We start from the raw sequence: 17,226 nt of genomic DNA on the forward strand, positions 1-17,226 counted from the left end.
GTTATATCAATAGAATATATATATTATGTGTAACATACAAAATTTGCTTGAATGCTGCGATGCTTTATTTCAAAAAATAAATATATTTTACAAAAATCAAGTATATTGTCTTGTCCCAGAGCAGAATGTCTAAAATCTACGTAATAAGACAACTTTGGGATATTTTTAAGAATTGATAAGATAATTGTATTAATATAATTGACAAGACAATTTTAAGAAACATCTTTAAGATATCTCATAAAGAACTCTGAAAGATATCTTGAAGTTATTTTATGCGTCGATTTTAGATATTCTGTTCATTGGAGATAGCGAGTTTATATTTTAATAACCGTGATCAATATTTTCTTGAAGGAAGAAGGAAAAGAACGTTGTTAAACGTTTGTTAAAAACGATTAGATCTAGGAAGACGGAGTAATTGCAAGCCAAAATCCCTCCTCGCTCGTGGTCACGAGACTTCGTCTGCTGAACTTGATCGGCACCGTCGACTTACCGCATATCTCGACACGGTGGTCCTTGAGGAACGATATTATTCCCATCTTGATTTGCAGCAACGCGAATCGCATGCCTGGAAAGTTGCGAAATCGTCATAATACACGCGCGATTATGATGCGTCAGTTACTTAATTGCTGATTTAACGACGAGTTACCGTTTTGAGGCAGGCTTATCAGGCCCGGAACGGAGGCTTTTTGCATAAAACACGCGCATACGGTACATTATCAAGGTCGTCGTCCTCCGGGGACGCATAAATTTGCACGCTCAAGCGAGCGGCGCGTCTCGCCTCTCGAGCTAATAATTCGCTAAGCGAGTTGTTTGAATTTCGCACGCGACGCACGCGGCTTTAATAATATGTGCTCTCGCGTGCCTCTGTTATTATTTGAATTGAACGATCAGTTAAAGATAACGAATCAAGTATTGGCTGAATGTAATTCAATAACGCTGGCTTTTTTGCCAACGGACGGAAAAGATAAGGGAAAACCGTATGAATCGATAAGAATGACGAAGGAATGAGATTTTACGACGCTTTTACAAATCTTACTCTCGTGATATAATCGCTTATCATGAATACACTTATGTTTCCCAAAACATGCTGACCGAAATCAATAAGCTTTTTTTTATTTTAAATGCAGTGACGTAATGTCGCGCGTTGAATCAACGAATTATGAATTCGAGATAGATTATTTGCTTAATGTTTGCTTAATCTTAATCTCGCGATTATGCTGCGATATCATCATTTATAGCCATTTTACGGAAGAATTAAAATTTAATAAGCTTCGTCCGGAAAAAATACTGAAGTAAAACATGCTTGAAAGATAAACGTAGTCGAGCGAGTCTCCTTAGGTAATGTTAATTAAATTTACAACGTTTCAAGAGCTAAGCGTCGATTTGCATCAAGAAATATTCTTATTTTCAAGCGAAAAGAAAAACAGATGCCAAGGAAAAAGATCACGCTGTAAGAGAAGAAAGCTTTCGGAAAATCTTAAAGCTTTTCTTCGAGCGTAGATAGTATATACCTATGCAATTTCGTGGCCCTTCTCCAAATGGAAGATACGTGTAAGGATGTCTCGTACGTTTGTTCTCCTCGGTAAATCTTTCGGGATCAAATCTTGACGGATCGGGATAGTAATTCGGATCATGGTGGAGGCCATAAATCGGTATGATGACCCGTATGCCGACTGGCAGCTCCACTTCGGTATTCGGTATTTGGTATTTGTGCTCGCATCTTCGAGAGAGCAGCGGAGCTGGCGGATACTTCCTGAGAGTTTCTACACATTTCACATTTCTATAAGCAAATTCCCAAATTATCTCCAACCGTTTTTATTTTTATCGCATGACGCATTTGATCTCGAATGGAGATTTGGGTGAATGAGATTCGAATTCCGCTCGTGATAAAAAATTACGCTCGTGCGGACGGATATCGATTAAGTTTTTTTCCTTAATTTCGGATTTCTTGTTAATGATATTATCGGATTCGTACCTAGTATTACCATGTCGAGATATTTCATTTCCTGTACCGCGTCATAAGTTAATTTTCCACCTTGTGCTTCTATGGCGCCGCATACCTCTCGCCTGGTCTTATCTTGGATGTCTTGATTCAAGGCCAGCTCGTAGAGGCAGAATGCGATCGTGTTCGAGGACGTTTCGTAGCCGGCGGCAAAGAAAACGAACGCTTGTGCCGCGATAGTGCTCTCATCTAAGACTATAAATAACGATGTTTTTTAATCTTTGTAAACAAAATGACGCTCGTTAACTTTCGCACGGCGTCGCGTCGCAACTTGATTTACCGATTTCCTTAGCCGCTTGGACATCCTCGTCATTGCAGACCCGTGGATTGCTAACTTCATTCTCCAGAGTACCCTTGTTTTTCAGCTCGATTAACAAATCCATGAAGTCATGCCTAGTCGTGCCGTTGTCCTCTCTCTGATCGATCATCTGCGATACGACGTCCATGAAGAACTTGGTGACGCCGGGATCGACGATCTGCACGCCCAGCAGTCTGTATAATCTTGGCATAGACGTTCGTAGCATCCTCCAGAGAGTAGCCTTGTAACTTGGCTTCGAGAGTGTCTTCGCCGCCCTGTGAAACTCAGATTCCTCGTCGGTGAGCGCGTTTATCTGTATGCCGAAGGCGCAGCTGCCGATGACATCGATGGTGAACTTCGTGGCCAGTTCCCGTACCTCGACTGCCCGATCTACATTGCGGCTCGCCTCCTTGATGAGCCTCTGCAATTCCTCACCACATTCCCCCAGGAGATAGAACATCCGTTTCAGCTTGCCCGACGAGAACGCGGGCGTCAATTTCGACCTGAGGCCCTTCCACTTATGCCCTTCGAGGTTGAACAGATGCCCGGAGAGCGGATCCTAACGGAGTAGCACGCTTTAAAATTAAAGCTTGTCGAGAATGGAATTTTTGTTATTATTTTAACAAGTATTTTATTAGCGATTGGTCGATCGAGAAACGAAACGATTCTATTAATAGTCGTATACCTGAGCGTTATTGATCGGAATCCCACGATTCAGGAAGTGAGAGAAATCCTTGACGCATACGCTCTTCACCAGCTCGGGATCGCGTAAGATCAGCACGGGCGATCTTACTCGGAACGCGCCAAAGAACCTTTCATCTTTGAACCATTGATACATCTCTTTCACGCCTTCCGGCTGCGACTTTCGGAATAGAAGCAGGGAACCGAAATTCCCAACGAGCACAGTCGGCTTTTTGAAAGGTACACCACGACATTCCCAAAAGTCAAAGGTGGCCGTAAGATAAAGGTACAGAATACCGAGGAAGAAACCGATAAGAAGAAAGGGATCTAGTAATATCGCTAAGATACCCAGCATTTTTAACTTCAATTCTACGTACAAGGTTCAAAGAAACACCTTTCTATCTAAGAAGATATAGAAAACAGAATTCTTCTGTTCTTTCTTATAATAATTTATCTCCGTTAATTACGTACACGAGTAACGTGTGTTTTACATTGCAATTTTGATAACCTTTTGATGTAAGCTGATTATTTAATAGCTTCGCTGAATCATATCGAATGTCGATTTAACATCTGTTGAATCACGCAATGCAGCTGCGGCTGTTTGGCGAGGTCTATTTTTAAATTCGTTTTACAAACGTAAACACTCGGCCGCGCAAAGGTATACCTCGGAGATAGATTACGATGTTCATACTCGCGCTATGTTTGCAATAGATCCGATTACACGTGAGCTTTAATGCATGTATACATAAAACGCGCTCACAGACATTTAACGGGGGGGGGGGGTCCCACACGAGTTCGCTTCTTAAACCACCTGCTGCTTTCAACGACGACATCAAGACATTAGCATTAAAACACTTTCCATCGCGTCACAATTCAATCATTTTCATTGAACAAGTGTCGTATAAACGTTTCAGAGGTATCTTACATTCTTCAGAGAATGAGCTCTAAGAAAAAAAAAAAAAAAAAACCAACATTTTCCTGATTGTCATATCTTTTCTGAGAATTTTATATAAATTTCATTACGATTCCATATTCTTGTTAAAAAAGTGCTTTGTACTTTCCAGATTGATAACGATCTAAGATAAAATTATGCTTGATTAATTTGTCGATATTTTTTGCAAAAGCATTTTGTTTGCGTCTGTTATTTTCTAAAAGAAAAGGAGAAATGTGGAACAGTACGAAAAAACGAAAAAAGAAAAAACAAAAAAATAGGTATATTTTAATCTATTAAAATTCTTAGTGTCATTGATTTCTAATAACGATGTGCGCTTTAAACGCGACCTAGTTTCGAAGAAATGTCAGCACAATTAGGTCGAGTTTTGTACATTTAGATAAGCGATAACTTTTACTTCGTTTACTGCTGCGTCACGCAGTGTTCGCTCTGCGACGCGACGGTACCGATTACTCATCGGCGCACTCCGTTTCTTCGTCGAAGGGATGCGCACTCACTCACTGGCATTCCAAGGAATAACAAACCCGACAGTACAAGCCGGCTCATCCGACTTCGCGTAAAGGACTTCAATTGCACTAAAAGACATTCTGCGACATGATTGCGCTCGCATCGGCCGCAGTTTTCCGTTTCGCGGCGCAATCGGCGACCGAGTCGCAAGTCGAGGCGATCGCCGAGAAAACGGCGAGATGAAAAGGCGGGGAACGACCGGGAGGGAAAAATGACGCGTATAATACGTCGTGTAGCCTCGTCGAAAGGCAGACCTCCCACCGACTGGAAGGCATGAACGAACGTCACGCATTTATAGAGACCTGACGCTCGCGCCGGCTTTGAGCCGAGCTTGTTGGCCGATCTGATACCTTTGCGAATAGCTCCGGGTTATCTTCGAGAGGTTTCTGCATCCCTCTCCATCCCCGTTATCAGCCGCGCTGAGTGGAGGTTGCCTTCTTTCTCGCGTCACGCGTGGCCGATTATTCTCGTGCGTCGTGAACAATTCATTGTTCCGTTTGAATAAACTATTTTTTTTTCGCAGAAAACCGAAAAGCGAATTTAATTTTAACATTAAATGTATCAAAGCACTTAAGATGCATCAATGCACATCAGATATTTTTATATAGCTTAAAATTTTTTTAAAGTTCATTTTATAACGTAAAATAAAAATTGTGCGTGAAATTTTGCGTGATATCTAAAGGGTTAATCTAATCTGTGTTAAACCAACATCTGTGATTTGATTCTGAAGGCCCGTAGAACGCGTGACTGCTCATGCGAAACGTTATCTCTCAAATACGATCAACATGATGCACGTATTGATAAACAGAGAGAGATATTTCAATATATTTTTATATCCCATATAAATAAAACAAGACGAACATTAATCTTTTCAATCGTGTTTTTACACTAAAAATTGTATTGTTTTATCTCTTTTGTGTCTTTTCCCTTTTTAATTAGATCAGATATTTGTTTAATCAAACAAACGCGCAAAGTTGAAAATAACGTAACTGAGAAACAAGTAAACTTTCTTTCTTTCACAATAGAAAGTTAATTGTTACTCGCGCAAGCTTTGATATCGTCAAAATATCAAGCATGCAATAATGCGTTACATCTAAATACGACGATGTTTGTTCTTCTCTTTTTTTCTTGGCGATGTGTATTGCAAATGAAAATGCATTTTTCTTTAACATTTATTTTCATAACACTGATCCTTACTTTGATGGAAACAAATGATAGAGCAGGGAATTGTTTACATTCCTTTCACATGTTTATTTGACTCGCACAGGCTTTTTCAATAAATTCACTATTTCCTTTTATATTTTTATAAAAACATAATTAAAGTGTAAACGTATTATAATGTAATGATTATTGAAGTTTAAAGAATCTATCGAAATTTTGTTTGATAAGATGCAGATTTTATCATTTTGCACGATAACATTTTTGTAACATTATATTAGATGTGAATGTAAGTTTATCTTTCTCATTCAAAATATTATCTTATCAATATTTTTAACGCTATCATAAGATTTTTTGTTACATTATGAAATGATAAACTGTAAAGTGGTTGTGGAATGTTATTATATGATTATTTATTATATGATTAAATCTTAATCTACATCTTTAGATATGCATTATTAGCTGCATATACAAAAGAAACATATTTATATTTCTAAAAATATAACATCCACAAAAACCGTTAGTCCTTTTGTAAATAAATAAATAAATTAATTAATTATAAAAATTTATAATCGTGTTATATCGTAAATATATAAATATACTATATTCTATTCTTTATTTAAGATCGCTTCATATAAGACATATAAGACATGAAAAATAATGAGAAACACAACTATAAGAACAAATGATAAACGTAGCTTGCCTTTTGTTCGATCCTTTTTATAATTATAATTTTTATTTTAAATGTAAAAATATAAGAATTTAGAAAAATTAAACAGGAAAGATGTTAAATTCAGTAACCAACCGCTGATAACTGGCCGACTATTGATCTTGTTGTCTGCTATGGAAGCGACAGATTTTCATCGATGGAAATGCTTCGCGAATTGTACGATACGCGGAGCAAATTTTACAAACATCCTCCTATTTCCATTTAAATCAAAGAAATTATATTTCAACATAAGCTCAGCTGAAATCAGAATATCCCATTTTGGATATACTACTCTGAGAGAAGCGCTATGTTTTCCGTAGATGGTTCATACTGTCGTACAATTTTTAAATTAACATATATATTTTAAAAATAACCGATTCTTTTTTATACGTATTTGCAAATAAATATTTTTTTAAAAATATAAATTATGAAATATATATATAAATATAATAATATGAAATAAATTATAATGCATATACTTTTAAAGTTTAATTAATGTTTGTATTGTGTTCGTATTTAGAAGAAAAGATCTAAATTTGCAATTTAAAAATTCTGAACATGTAATCACGCGTATCTTTTTTTCTCATCGCTACTTTAAGCAACAAATCTTTTTGCACATTCTCTGAAATTCGGAATCACCTTTTTGTTACGTGTTTCAAGCCCGAAGAAACAGGTAATGATAGTTTCGATAGCTAAACTTGGCAGCAAGATCTGGGAATTCGACCGGCTTCTCATTGTGCCCGTGTATTGTTCTATTATTCTACAAATTGCTAAACCAGACAACCACTATTAGTTTAGTATGAGTTTATGACTTAAATACAAGTTTTGGAAAATATTATTATTATTTGTGCAAAAGGATTCAGCTGTAGATATTATCATTAAATTATCATTTTAATTCTGCCTTTAAATTATACTATATTTTTATGAATATTTTGACGAGACAATTTTCCGTGAAACGTATATTATTATTACTAAAAAGAAAAAAATATGCGATAGTATGTGATGCCTTGAAATTTTCAGACACGATTACGATTAATCCGAATATGTGTCGGATTTTACTGGTTACGAAGGCTGGTGTAAGCTTTGTCACAAATTTCACCGTTGTCCATCTAGATTGACTAAATTTGCAGTAAGCGGATCAACGTGTTCGTTTGTTGCTGTTCCACGACCTAAATAGGACTATGAATAAATAATCAGAAATTGTATTTATGTGAATGCAATCGCTGTGAAATTGTATTTATGTGAATGCAATCGCTTATGAAAGTTACGTTACAATTTCATTATGCCTGAAAAATAAATATATAAATAACTATCGATGTTTAATCGCAGTTAATTATTAATTTCGCTATGTATAAATATATATCATTTATGAAAGATTTTTACTACAAATCCGATACTAACGATGGTAGTAAAATCAATAAATTTTTAAATTAAACTGATTATTTCATAGAAATTTGTCCCATTAACGCAAGCTAATTAAACTATAGATATAAAATTATAGACATGTTATTAAAAGTAATATCTTAACTATAAGTTTGAAATACATATCTTTGCTATGATCTTCTATAAATATTATATAAATAATTATAAAATTTGGAAAATTTGGAATATTCAAGAAAAATCAAATAATTTTCTACAGAATTAAAAAAGATATTAGGTGTGTATTTCCGGATATGTATTTGTTCAGATTTGATTGATGTGTAAATAATTTTATGGGTGTTTCGCGAACAAAGGGTATATGATTTATAATAGCCTACGGATATTGATAGTTTCCGTGACGTTAAATTATCGAGATAATTTTGTATTTTGAAAATAGTTATGCCATAACATAATAAGTCTTAACTGTTATCGATGTATCCAGAATCTGACAGATGTGAATATGAATTTTTTTTATAAAATTGAGAATTAAAATTCTATAATATATAAATTTTTAGTTTATTGAAATCAAAATTAAATGTAATATCACAATTATTTTCTGATGAGTCTTCGAAATAGACTTATTACCATAAAGTAAATTCTCGCTTTGTACATTTTCTTCACGGATAATACTCTCGTAAATATCCGCAGAGAAATGATTGCCAATTTAAAACATGTCTCGCAGTAAGACATGCTTGACATTAATTACTTCATTGAAATTTTTTTAAATTATGGATTGCCTCGTGAATCTTGAATTACTTCGTGGTGACAATAAAATGGCGAAACTTACTCTCGAGTATGACGTGAGTTAAGCTAAATTACGAGGATCGCCATCTGCGATATCTTGCGTAATAAATCCGCGTCCGCTGGACCGCATAGCAGATCCGGCAGCATCGACGCAGTCGGATTCGCAGTTGGAAGAGGCCGCTGCCGCCGCTGTTGGCGGTCGACCGCCTCGAAATGTTGATGCTAAATAAAACTCCTAGCTGCTTGGGCCGATGCCATGCGCTCTAATTTCCGCGAAGGCACAGCCGGCTGTAGACGTGGTGGCCCGGGGTCTGCCACGTCGGAGGGCGATCAGCGCGACAGATCGCCGATAGATCCTAGCGATTCTTCGAACGCGAAGTGGAGGAATTCGGAGGAGGCGGAGAAACCGCGGGTGAAAAGACACGAGGTCGTTTTAACTTTGACGATTTGTTGGACGAGAAATTATTCTCGCGCATCAACCGACAGGTATCATCAAGCCTGAGTGAGCAACGTTCGGTCCTCGCCTCTTCCATGTGAAGGTTTGTCCTGTCATGGCTGTCGCCCTTCTGGGCAAGTGTGTCTCGCTGCTGGGTCTCGTTATACTACTCTACGCCACCTGCTATGGCTTCCGGATACGTGACATCGTGCCACAGACGCATCATCCGACTGTCTGCGTCCCCGCGCATGGCAAAACCTGCCCAGCGGACAAAACGGTGACGACCGAAGGACCGATGTACCTAGCCCGGAAATGGCACGAAGGCACGGTGCCGCGGACTGGTGACCGGAAACTACCTGTCGAGCCGACATCAGGTGTTGGAACAGAGAGAACTCGAATTGAGAGGATCACTGAACATCTGAAAGACAGGGTTGCGACTGGATTTACGTTCAAAAGCTCCAGGAGAGAAAGTGACGGCGAAGTAGATGACGACGAAGAGGAGGAAGAAACGGGTGTGGAAGTGGAAGATGCAGAAGAGGAGGAACCGGTGGGGGATTCTCAGAGAGATCAAGCAGACAGTGATGAAGATGATGATGAAGAAGAAAGAGGATCCGAGGCTGAACTATTAAATGAAAGTGAAGATGAAGATGAAGATGAAGGTGAAGATGAAGATGACATGAAATTTCTTAAAAAAGATTCAAAGAAGCAAGTGGATGAAATTAAGACACAAATTAAAATCGCAAAGATTGTAAAATCAATGAAATATAGTAAAAGCAAATCTGATGATGATAAGAAAGAAGAGGAAGATGACGAGAAAGAAGAAGAAGAGAAGAAAGCAGCAGCCAAGGTAGATCAGCGAAAAGCAACAGAATCACTTAAAAAGCAAATTGATATACCGCATAAAAAACAAGAACAAGATAAAATTCAGACTTCGCAAAGCGATGAAGATAAGGATGACGATGATGAGGATAAAGATAAAGAACCTGATGTAAAAGAAACTACTCCAACATTCAGAAAATTGGAAAAAGTAAGGCATGCTGATAAAGATAGATCATCTAAAATTTTACCAAGTAAACGCGATGTGGAAAAACCAAAGCAAGAAGATAAAAAAGTTGAAGTCACAAAACCAACGGTAAAAAAGACGACTGAAAGTACAAAGAAAATTGAAGTAATTGAAAGCACGAAAGAATCTGTCGACGGCACGAAGAAATCAGTCGAAAGTGCCAGAAGATTAACTGAAGACACAAAAAAAGTTGAATCGGTTAAGGTTACTCCTAAGCCTAAGGTTGATGTGCCTGAAACTGCAACAAAAGCAGACGAAAAATCGAAGACGCGCGTAAAATCGGAAACTTCAACGCCTGCACCGAAGATTAAGGAGCAAATGAAACAATCGGAGAAGACGGATGTCAAAAAAGTAACGGTGAAACCAACTTCGAGACCGTCGAAGGAAGTTTCGCCAGCGCAGAGTGAGTATTATGTGAACAGTTCGAAAAGCGAGTTTATCCAAAGATGTTTAGTATTCCCGCATGTGAATAGGCATTGCATTGCTAGTATCTTAAGTTAATAATCTAACTAAAGTAATAATCAACGACCGTGATCTTTTTATTTTTCGTCAAGCTTCTTCTGCGCGCAGAAACTCTGCATTGTTTCTTTCTGAATAGCTTTGAGAAGAAATTAAAAAATTTTTTTCTCTTTAAATAGACCTTTTTTGAAAAATATATAATCAGTTTATCTTTTGGTTTAATGAAAGCAGATAAAGACGCATATCAGAATTTTAAAATGGGACTTTCTTAGGGAAAATTTTGCGATTCATTACGCGTAATTAATTAGATATTTTTTTAGAACAAGAAACGAAGCCGAAAACGAAGATATCTCACGCAGATGCATCGATTACATTGTCCGAATTTAATGATGCAATTTTGCGTGTGCCGACCTTTGTGCCAAATTTTACGAACGTTGAAAATTCCGAGTGTCAGCAACACGGCAAGATATTCCTGCGACAATTGAGAGGTTACAAGTTGTGGGCGCTGCAAAGTGAGTCCATTGACAGAAATAACTGTTCATTCTATTTTGGCATTGAGAAGCCAGAATTGTGATTACCTTTAAGCAAAAGGTGCTATCAGTATATAAACTAATAATTATTAATTATATAATTTTTGAAATATACAAATATTTTTTATTAAATTTTTTTAATTTGTATTAATTTGTATTTTAATTTGTATATTTAATTTGCAATGGTCGAATGCTTTTATTCTAAAAAATTTGCATCAGTTTTATCGAACCAAAGACATCTTATCTATCTTTCTTATTTATCTTTTCTATCTTTCTTATCTATCTTTCTTATCTATCTTATCTATCTTTCTTATCTATCTTTTCTGTTTACAGTGTTAGATTCGAGCGCAAAGATTCCATCGGGCTTGTTAAGAGGAAATCTAAACCAGTTCGGGGATTACGATCAATGTTTGGGTGTGCTGGCGCATGTTAAAGTAGACGAGAAGACGATAAGAATTCAAGGAAAATATTGCCTGGCTACTGTGGACGTACATGCTTCTCATTCAGATATGAGGCTACCGGTCAATTTAATGCAAGCTCGCGCCTTTATACGAGGAAGCATGCACGACGTAAGAAATCTCGTTCACCCGTTAAACGGAAGTAAATTATGAAAATATACACGTCGTATCTCGCACGAAATATAGACGAACGTATGTGAAAGAGATAGATAATAAAGATCTATTTTATAAACATTTTTTTGAAATTAGGAATTGTCTAAATTAGGAATTGTCTTGTTAAATGTTTTTATTGTAACAATAATTAAAAATTGTAAAATAATCTTCGGTTTTTTTAAATAAATTAGTGTTTCTCGGAATTAAAAAATTTCTAGTAATCTATTGGATGTTTCAGCCAGGTCATTTCATTCCAAAATTCACAACGTTTAATTGGGCGCTGTGTCTACCCGCGGCGTGTTCCGCTGAGGACGCTGAACATGCGTTAAAAAATACTTTAAAGGATTATAATGGAACTGTTGGAATTAAATTTACAGTGGATGTCGATTCTAATATGTGCTACGTGAAGCAAAAGTCTCAGACTTATTCGAAAGAGACAATCGGCGTTTTGTAAGTAATTTTTTATCGTATTTAAAAAAAAAATGCTATCGATTAATCCATATTGCTAATTTATTTTGTAGGTACTTTTACGCCATGATTGTTTGTCTCGTTATTGTAGCGACCGTGAGGGATTATTTCGTGGAGACGCGAGGGAAAGGTACGTGGTCTCGATAAATTAAATCTCTTGCGAAACTAAAATTAGGTTTGCAAGAATATTTCCCAGTTCAATTCAGCGGCGAATTACGGGATAATGCACGCGTCTCCTTCGCAGGAAATTATTCTGAGAGGATAATCATGTCATTTTCCTTACGAAGGACGATTAAAGCGTTATTGAAAGAAGCGACAGGCGCTGCGGATATTACGTGTATCTATGGAATAAGAGCACTGGCTACGATCGTCCTTTACATTGCCCACCAGCTTATAACAATTTCCCGAATACCCTTTAGCAACCGTACTTCTCTCACCGAGGTAAGTTTGTTGACACAGACAGAGTCCGCCTTTGCGTTATAATATGCCTCGATGTATGGCTTCGTTTGATCAAACGGTTCAAACAGATCGCCAACAGTCCGGTTAGTTCTGTTCTGCGAGTATCACTAGTTTACACGGATGCATTTCTGCTGTTAAGCGGCGTTTTGACCGCTTACAACATGGCGAATGAACTGAAGACTCGTGGCGAAATTCGCTGGTTTTGCCGTTTCATTGCCAGATTTATCAGGTACTTTGAGCTCAACGAGGAAGACAATATTTTGCGCACAATATTATTCGATTTGAGAAAAAATTAATTATTCATTCATTGGAATACTCTTCAGACTTACACCGGCATTACTCGCAGTGGTCTTCTGGTACGCGTTCGTGATGGAGCACGTTGGATCGGGTCCGCAATGGAACAGCGTCATCATGGCGAATGCGGAGCTTTGCAAGTACAACGCGTGGACGAATCTGTTGTACGTGCAGAATTTTTTCCCCTTCGAGGAGATGGTGAGTAAATGACGAGCGAATCGAAGAACGATATTCATCGATGAGTCTGTTATATAGTGCGCCACGCACACATATCAGTTGGCCTTGGACATGCAGCTGTCGCTCTTGGCGCCTATTCTGGTCTTCTTTCTGCAATATAAACTCCTCATCGGTATTCTCCTGATGGCTTTTCTCATTCTGTTATCTGCTACCCTTCGTTACATAGCGACAGTGAACAATTATCTGTCTTTCGTCATCTATCACGGGATATCGTGAGTATATATATCTCGATTATCTTTCGCGCAAACCTCGGAAATAACGCGGACTTTGACTTTACACTCTTGATTGCAGATTAAAACGTCTTTACAAGACTGCCAATTTAGCTTACGCGTTGCCGCTGCACAGAGCCACGCCATATGTTTTCGGTGTCGGTCTCGGTGTGCTGTTGCATTACACCGGGAATAACGTCAGGATTCACAGGGTACTCTCCTCCAGCATAATCATATTCGCGCGTGATCGTGGCAAACGTTCTCATTTCAGGTATTAGTGATCTTGGGCTGGTTGATCGCAATGGCCCTGGGTTCATGGTCGTTATTTTCACCCTGGCATCAAGCCAGACGAGATTACGTGTACGACGCTGAAGAGGCCACTCACTATGCAGTGATCGGGCCGGTGTTGTGGGCCGCGGCTCTATGTTGGTCAATATTTGCCTGCTTCACGGGGCACGGAGGTCTGTTGTAACGTCGTGATAACAACTTAATAGGACGTGTAAATACGAAATTGATACAATAATCGCTCGCTCCGTAGGCATCGTTAATAGATTTCTCTCCAATTACTGGCTGGTAATCCTTAGCAGGATATCGTACGCCGTGTATCTAACACAATTTGCAGTATTCTTCTACAATGTTGGGACCACGAGATTCTCCACGGAATTTCAGTTTCATAGAGCAGTAAGTCGTGACGGACGAAGCAAGGATACTTTTAAGCCTCGCAGCGTCTTGAAATCGTGAATTCATTAAGCTTATATTCTTACCGCACATTTAGCGCTAAATTTAGTGCTTTTTTAATTATCATCTTTCATGATGTAGTATGCTATTAGTTTTGATATGAAATATCTCTCGATAATATAAACAATTAGAAAAATAATTCAAATGCGAATCTCAATATCAGACTGTCACGTTTAGGATTATCTGATGTGACTGAAATGTGAATGCATATACGGGTACATTATTCTTACATTTGCAGATTGATCCTCTGGAAGTAGCGATAGTGATAGCCGCGTCAATCGTTTTGACGTTACTTTTTGATCTTCCGATGCAGGAAGTGAAGAGCGTCATAATGGAAAGCACGGATGTTTCGGCGCTTGAAGCTTCCGAAGAAAAAAAGACAAGCGTGAGTGAGGATAAAAATGTCGAAATCGCTGAACCCGCGAAAGTGGCGATACAGCAAGCGAATGTGTTCGAGGACGATGAAATCGCATCCACCGGATGGGATTGGCAGAAGGATATAATTCACGGTGCCACCATTCTCGAAGGGCACGACACCGAAGAAGAAATAGTAGATGTGCCGCTGAAGAAGGTGAACGGAAGACGAATGTCGTTCATCGATCGCGATTCCGAAGAAATATCGAATAAAGATCGAATCAAGTCAGTGACTAGAAAACCAGCCACGGAAAGCTATGCGGAACGTAGCAAGATAGGCGTAAACAGCCGAAGATACGCGACTGATGACTCTGAGGAAGAAACTATCGAGTTTCTGAGAAGTCAGCGGGAACATGACGAGGCGATGGCTCCGCGTAACAGGCGTTCATTATCCAAAACTAAAGATAACAAGAGACCTTCGAGGAGTAGCGAGGATGAGGAAGAGAGGCAACATCGAAGAGAAATGGAGAACAGCTCTAGACAATTCCGGAGATCGGAATCCAAAGGAAGAGTACCGGTCAAGGAAACGGATGATTATCGTTCCTGGGAATTTGTTGGAAAAGAAAGTTCATCCGCCAGAGAACAATACGAGTCGAAACCGCCCCTGAGATCGGATATCGCGAGAAGAACGTTCTCTTCCGAGAGTGAGGAGGAGCCATCGGTTCAAGAAAGAACGAAGCCGATGCGCGTTTCGAGTTCTGAGACAAGAACGAGCGATGAAGAGGAATGGGAATACGAATTGAGGATACGGAGGAAACAGTTTATGGAGAAATTAATCGCTCAACAGCGCGAGGCATTGGTTGAGGGAGAGAACGAGACCGGCGGGGAATCTTTGAAACGTAGATCCTCTGCAGAAGGTAGGATAGCCTTGCTAAGAGACGATCTTTCAGGTGAAGACAACATGGATTCGTGGACCGTCAGTGTTGGACCGCGGATCACGCTGCTCAGTTCCTCTCAGGAACCGAGCGAGCCTGAAGAAGATGGCATTTACATGCGACGTAGAGAATACCGTGAACAGGGTCCACCATCGAGAGAAGAGAGTTTGAGCGAGGAAGAAAGCACCAGCCAAGACACTTCGAGGAGACAATCCTATACCAGCGGTAGTCAAAAGACATCTTTAGAAGAGGAAGACGACGTTAACAGCTACAATTTCGTCTTGACTAAGGGAAGTAAGAGAGAATCCTTGCAAGATTTGTCGAAATTGTCGCAGGAGGAATTAACGAGTGCCGGATGGAACGTCGTGAAAAAAGAAGGTGATGTCACGGTCAAACCGAGCGGCTTATTTAAACGAGAGTCCATTGTAAAAAGTCAGGCTAGCGAGGAAGATCCCGAGTATCTTCTACCGGAACGACCTAAGCTGGTTCAACAGGAACGGGAGCATCCTTTCAAGAAGGCCTGGCAGATGCAGAAATCCAGATCGGAAGAGGAAGGCTCCTCGGCGTATATTATAAAGGATCCTAAGGAGCAACAATCCGAATCTAAAACTAAGGAACAATCGATCAAACGCGAACGCAGTGGCGAACAGTCGGAAGATGTCGAGTCATTCGCCGACGACGAATCGGTCGAAGCCACCGTGATATTACGAGGTAGGAGTACCGACACGGAAGAAACGAGAACCAGCTCGAAATCGGGCACGGACGAAACAGATTCGATCTCGACGGAACACAGTAGACATTACAGACAGAGCTCGAAATCTGAGACCGACGAAGATTCCGCGAAATTTAATTGGCCCGGCGAGGAGGAGGAAGATGAGAAAATGGAAGACGAGATCTACGGAGCCGGTCAGAAGAGGAAGTCAGAGGAAGCGGACTGGGATTGGGATCAAGAGGAAACTTGACGAAAATGGCTTTAGACGATTGTACAGAGTGACTATATCTTACCTTCAAATTTGGTTGAAGGTAAAGAAGAAGCGATGTTCGGATCGTAACGTTTGAATCGGACATGTGCGACTTGTGAGAGGGAAGATACGAGGATGAAGATACATGGAGAAACAATCGAAATTTACATTAATCCTTATATCATATAAGTTAATAAATTATGAAGAAATATTCTATATAAATTATTTTTTTAATTTTTTTGTGTTTCCTATGTTATATTGATAAGTATTTTGCAATATGTATTCGCAATATTGATTCTCTTGTCATTTACAATTTTTAAAGTTACTTGTATTTTTATTCTAAGAAATTCCGCGGGATATTTGGTAACTTTACAGAGATAATTATCGTTAAATAATACATAAGGATTGTGTTTCTTAATACCATAAAAAAAGGATTAAAATGATGATCCGGCATTATATTTTGTTTCTAAATCAGTTCATGGATCTAAGCGTGTATTTGCAATTAATTTGCTTTAGTTGTAAGGTCTATCTTTTACGTTTTTTCGCGCGAAGCGTGAAGGGACGCATTAGTGGACTAAAGAGGAGAAACGGCCTTGGCTGATATACTTTACGAGACAAAATCTCGTAAAGAGCTCGTGCGCGAGCGCATAATGTTCGCCGCTCGCTCGGGCTGGTAGGCGATCCTCGGCCGGACGCGTTATCCACGTGAGGTGATCTACACTCGCATTTATGGCACCACGGGGATTACTTCCGTTCACCATACCTACGGATCTGTGGGTGGTGGTCGCCGCTTACGGCGGCGGCGGCGGCGGCGGCGGCGGCAGCGGTTTTCATTGCTTTCGCTCGACCGCCGCCGCGGCAGCGACGATGGTTTGCCTCGTTTATGCCTGTCACACAGGACACGAAGGTAAACGAAGGCTTTATATCCCCTCGCATAAACATATCCTGTACCATACACGCACCGCATAAACTGACGAAAAGATCAGTCGGTCATATTTCAT

General features: G+C 39.2%; 2 protein-coding genes across 2 annotated transcripts; one reads left to right on the forward strand and one right to left on the reverse strand.

Moving 5' to 3' along the window:
- Positions 1 to 42: 42 nt before the first annotated feature.
- LOC105422982 (putative cytochrome P450 6a13) lies at positions 43 to 4,782 on the reverse strand. Its single transcript, XM_011632593.2, has 5 exons — positions 2,986 to 4,782; positions 2,283 to 2,859; positions 1,976 to 2,197; positions 1,512 to 1,763; positions 43 to 565 (listed from the first exon to the last, which is right to left on the reverse strand). The coding sequence occupies exons 1-5, from the start codon at positions 3,334 to 3,336 to the stop codon at positions 399 to 401; spliced, it is 1,569 nt and encodes a 522-aa protein (XP_011630895.2). The 5' UTR covers positions 3,337 to 4,782; the 3' UTR covers positions 43 to 398.
- Positions 4,783 to 8,753: 3,971 nt separating this feature from the next.
- Positions 8,754 to 16,681, forward strand: LOC105422983 (uncharacterized). Its single transcript, XM_011632594.3, has 13 exons — positions 8,754 to 10,372; positions 10,749 to 10,940; positions 11,292 to 11,527; positions 11,808 to 12,019; positions 12,091 to 12,167; positions 12,282 to 12,478; positions 12,565 to 12,725; positions 12,820 to 12,988; positions 13,046 to 13,239; positions 13,319 to 13,448; positions 13,508 to 13,697; positions 13,775 to 13,917; positions 14,213 to 16,681. The coding sequence occupies exons 1-13, from the start codon at positions 9,022 to 9,024 to the stop codon at positions 16,223 to 16,225; spliced, it is 5,265 nt and encodes a 1,754-aa protein (XP_011630896.2). The 5' UTR covers positions 8,754 to 9,021; the 3' UTR covers positions 16,226 to 16,681.
- The last annotated feature ends 545 nt before the right edge of the window (positions 16,682 to 17,226 follow it).

Source organism: Pogonomyrmex barbatus, unplaced genomic scaffold, assembly GCF_055798465.1.
Source record: "Pogonomyrmex barbatus isolate J1 unplaced genomic scaffold, ASM5579846v1 scaffold10, whole genome shotgun sequence".
NCBI classification, from domain to species: Eukaryota; Metazoa; Arthropoda; class Insecta; order Hymenoptera; family Formicidae; genus Pogonomyrmex; species Pogonomyrmex barbatus.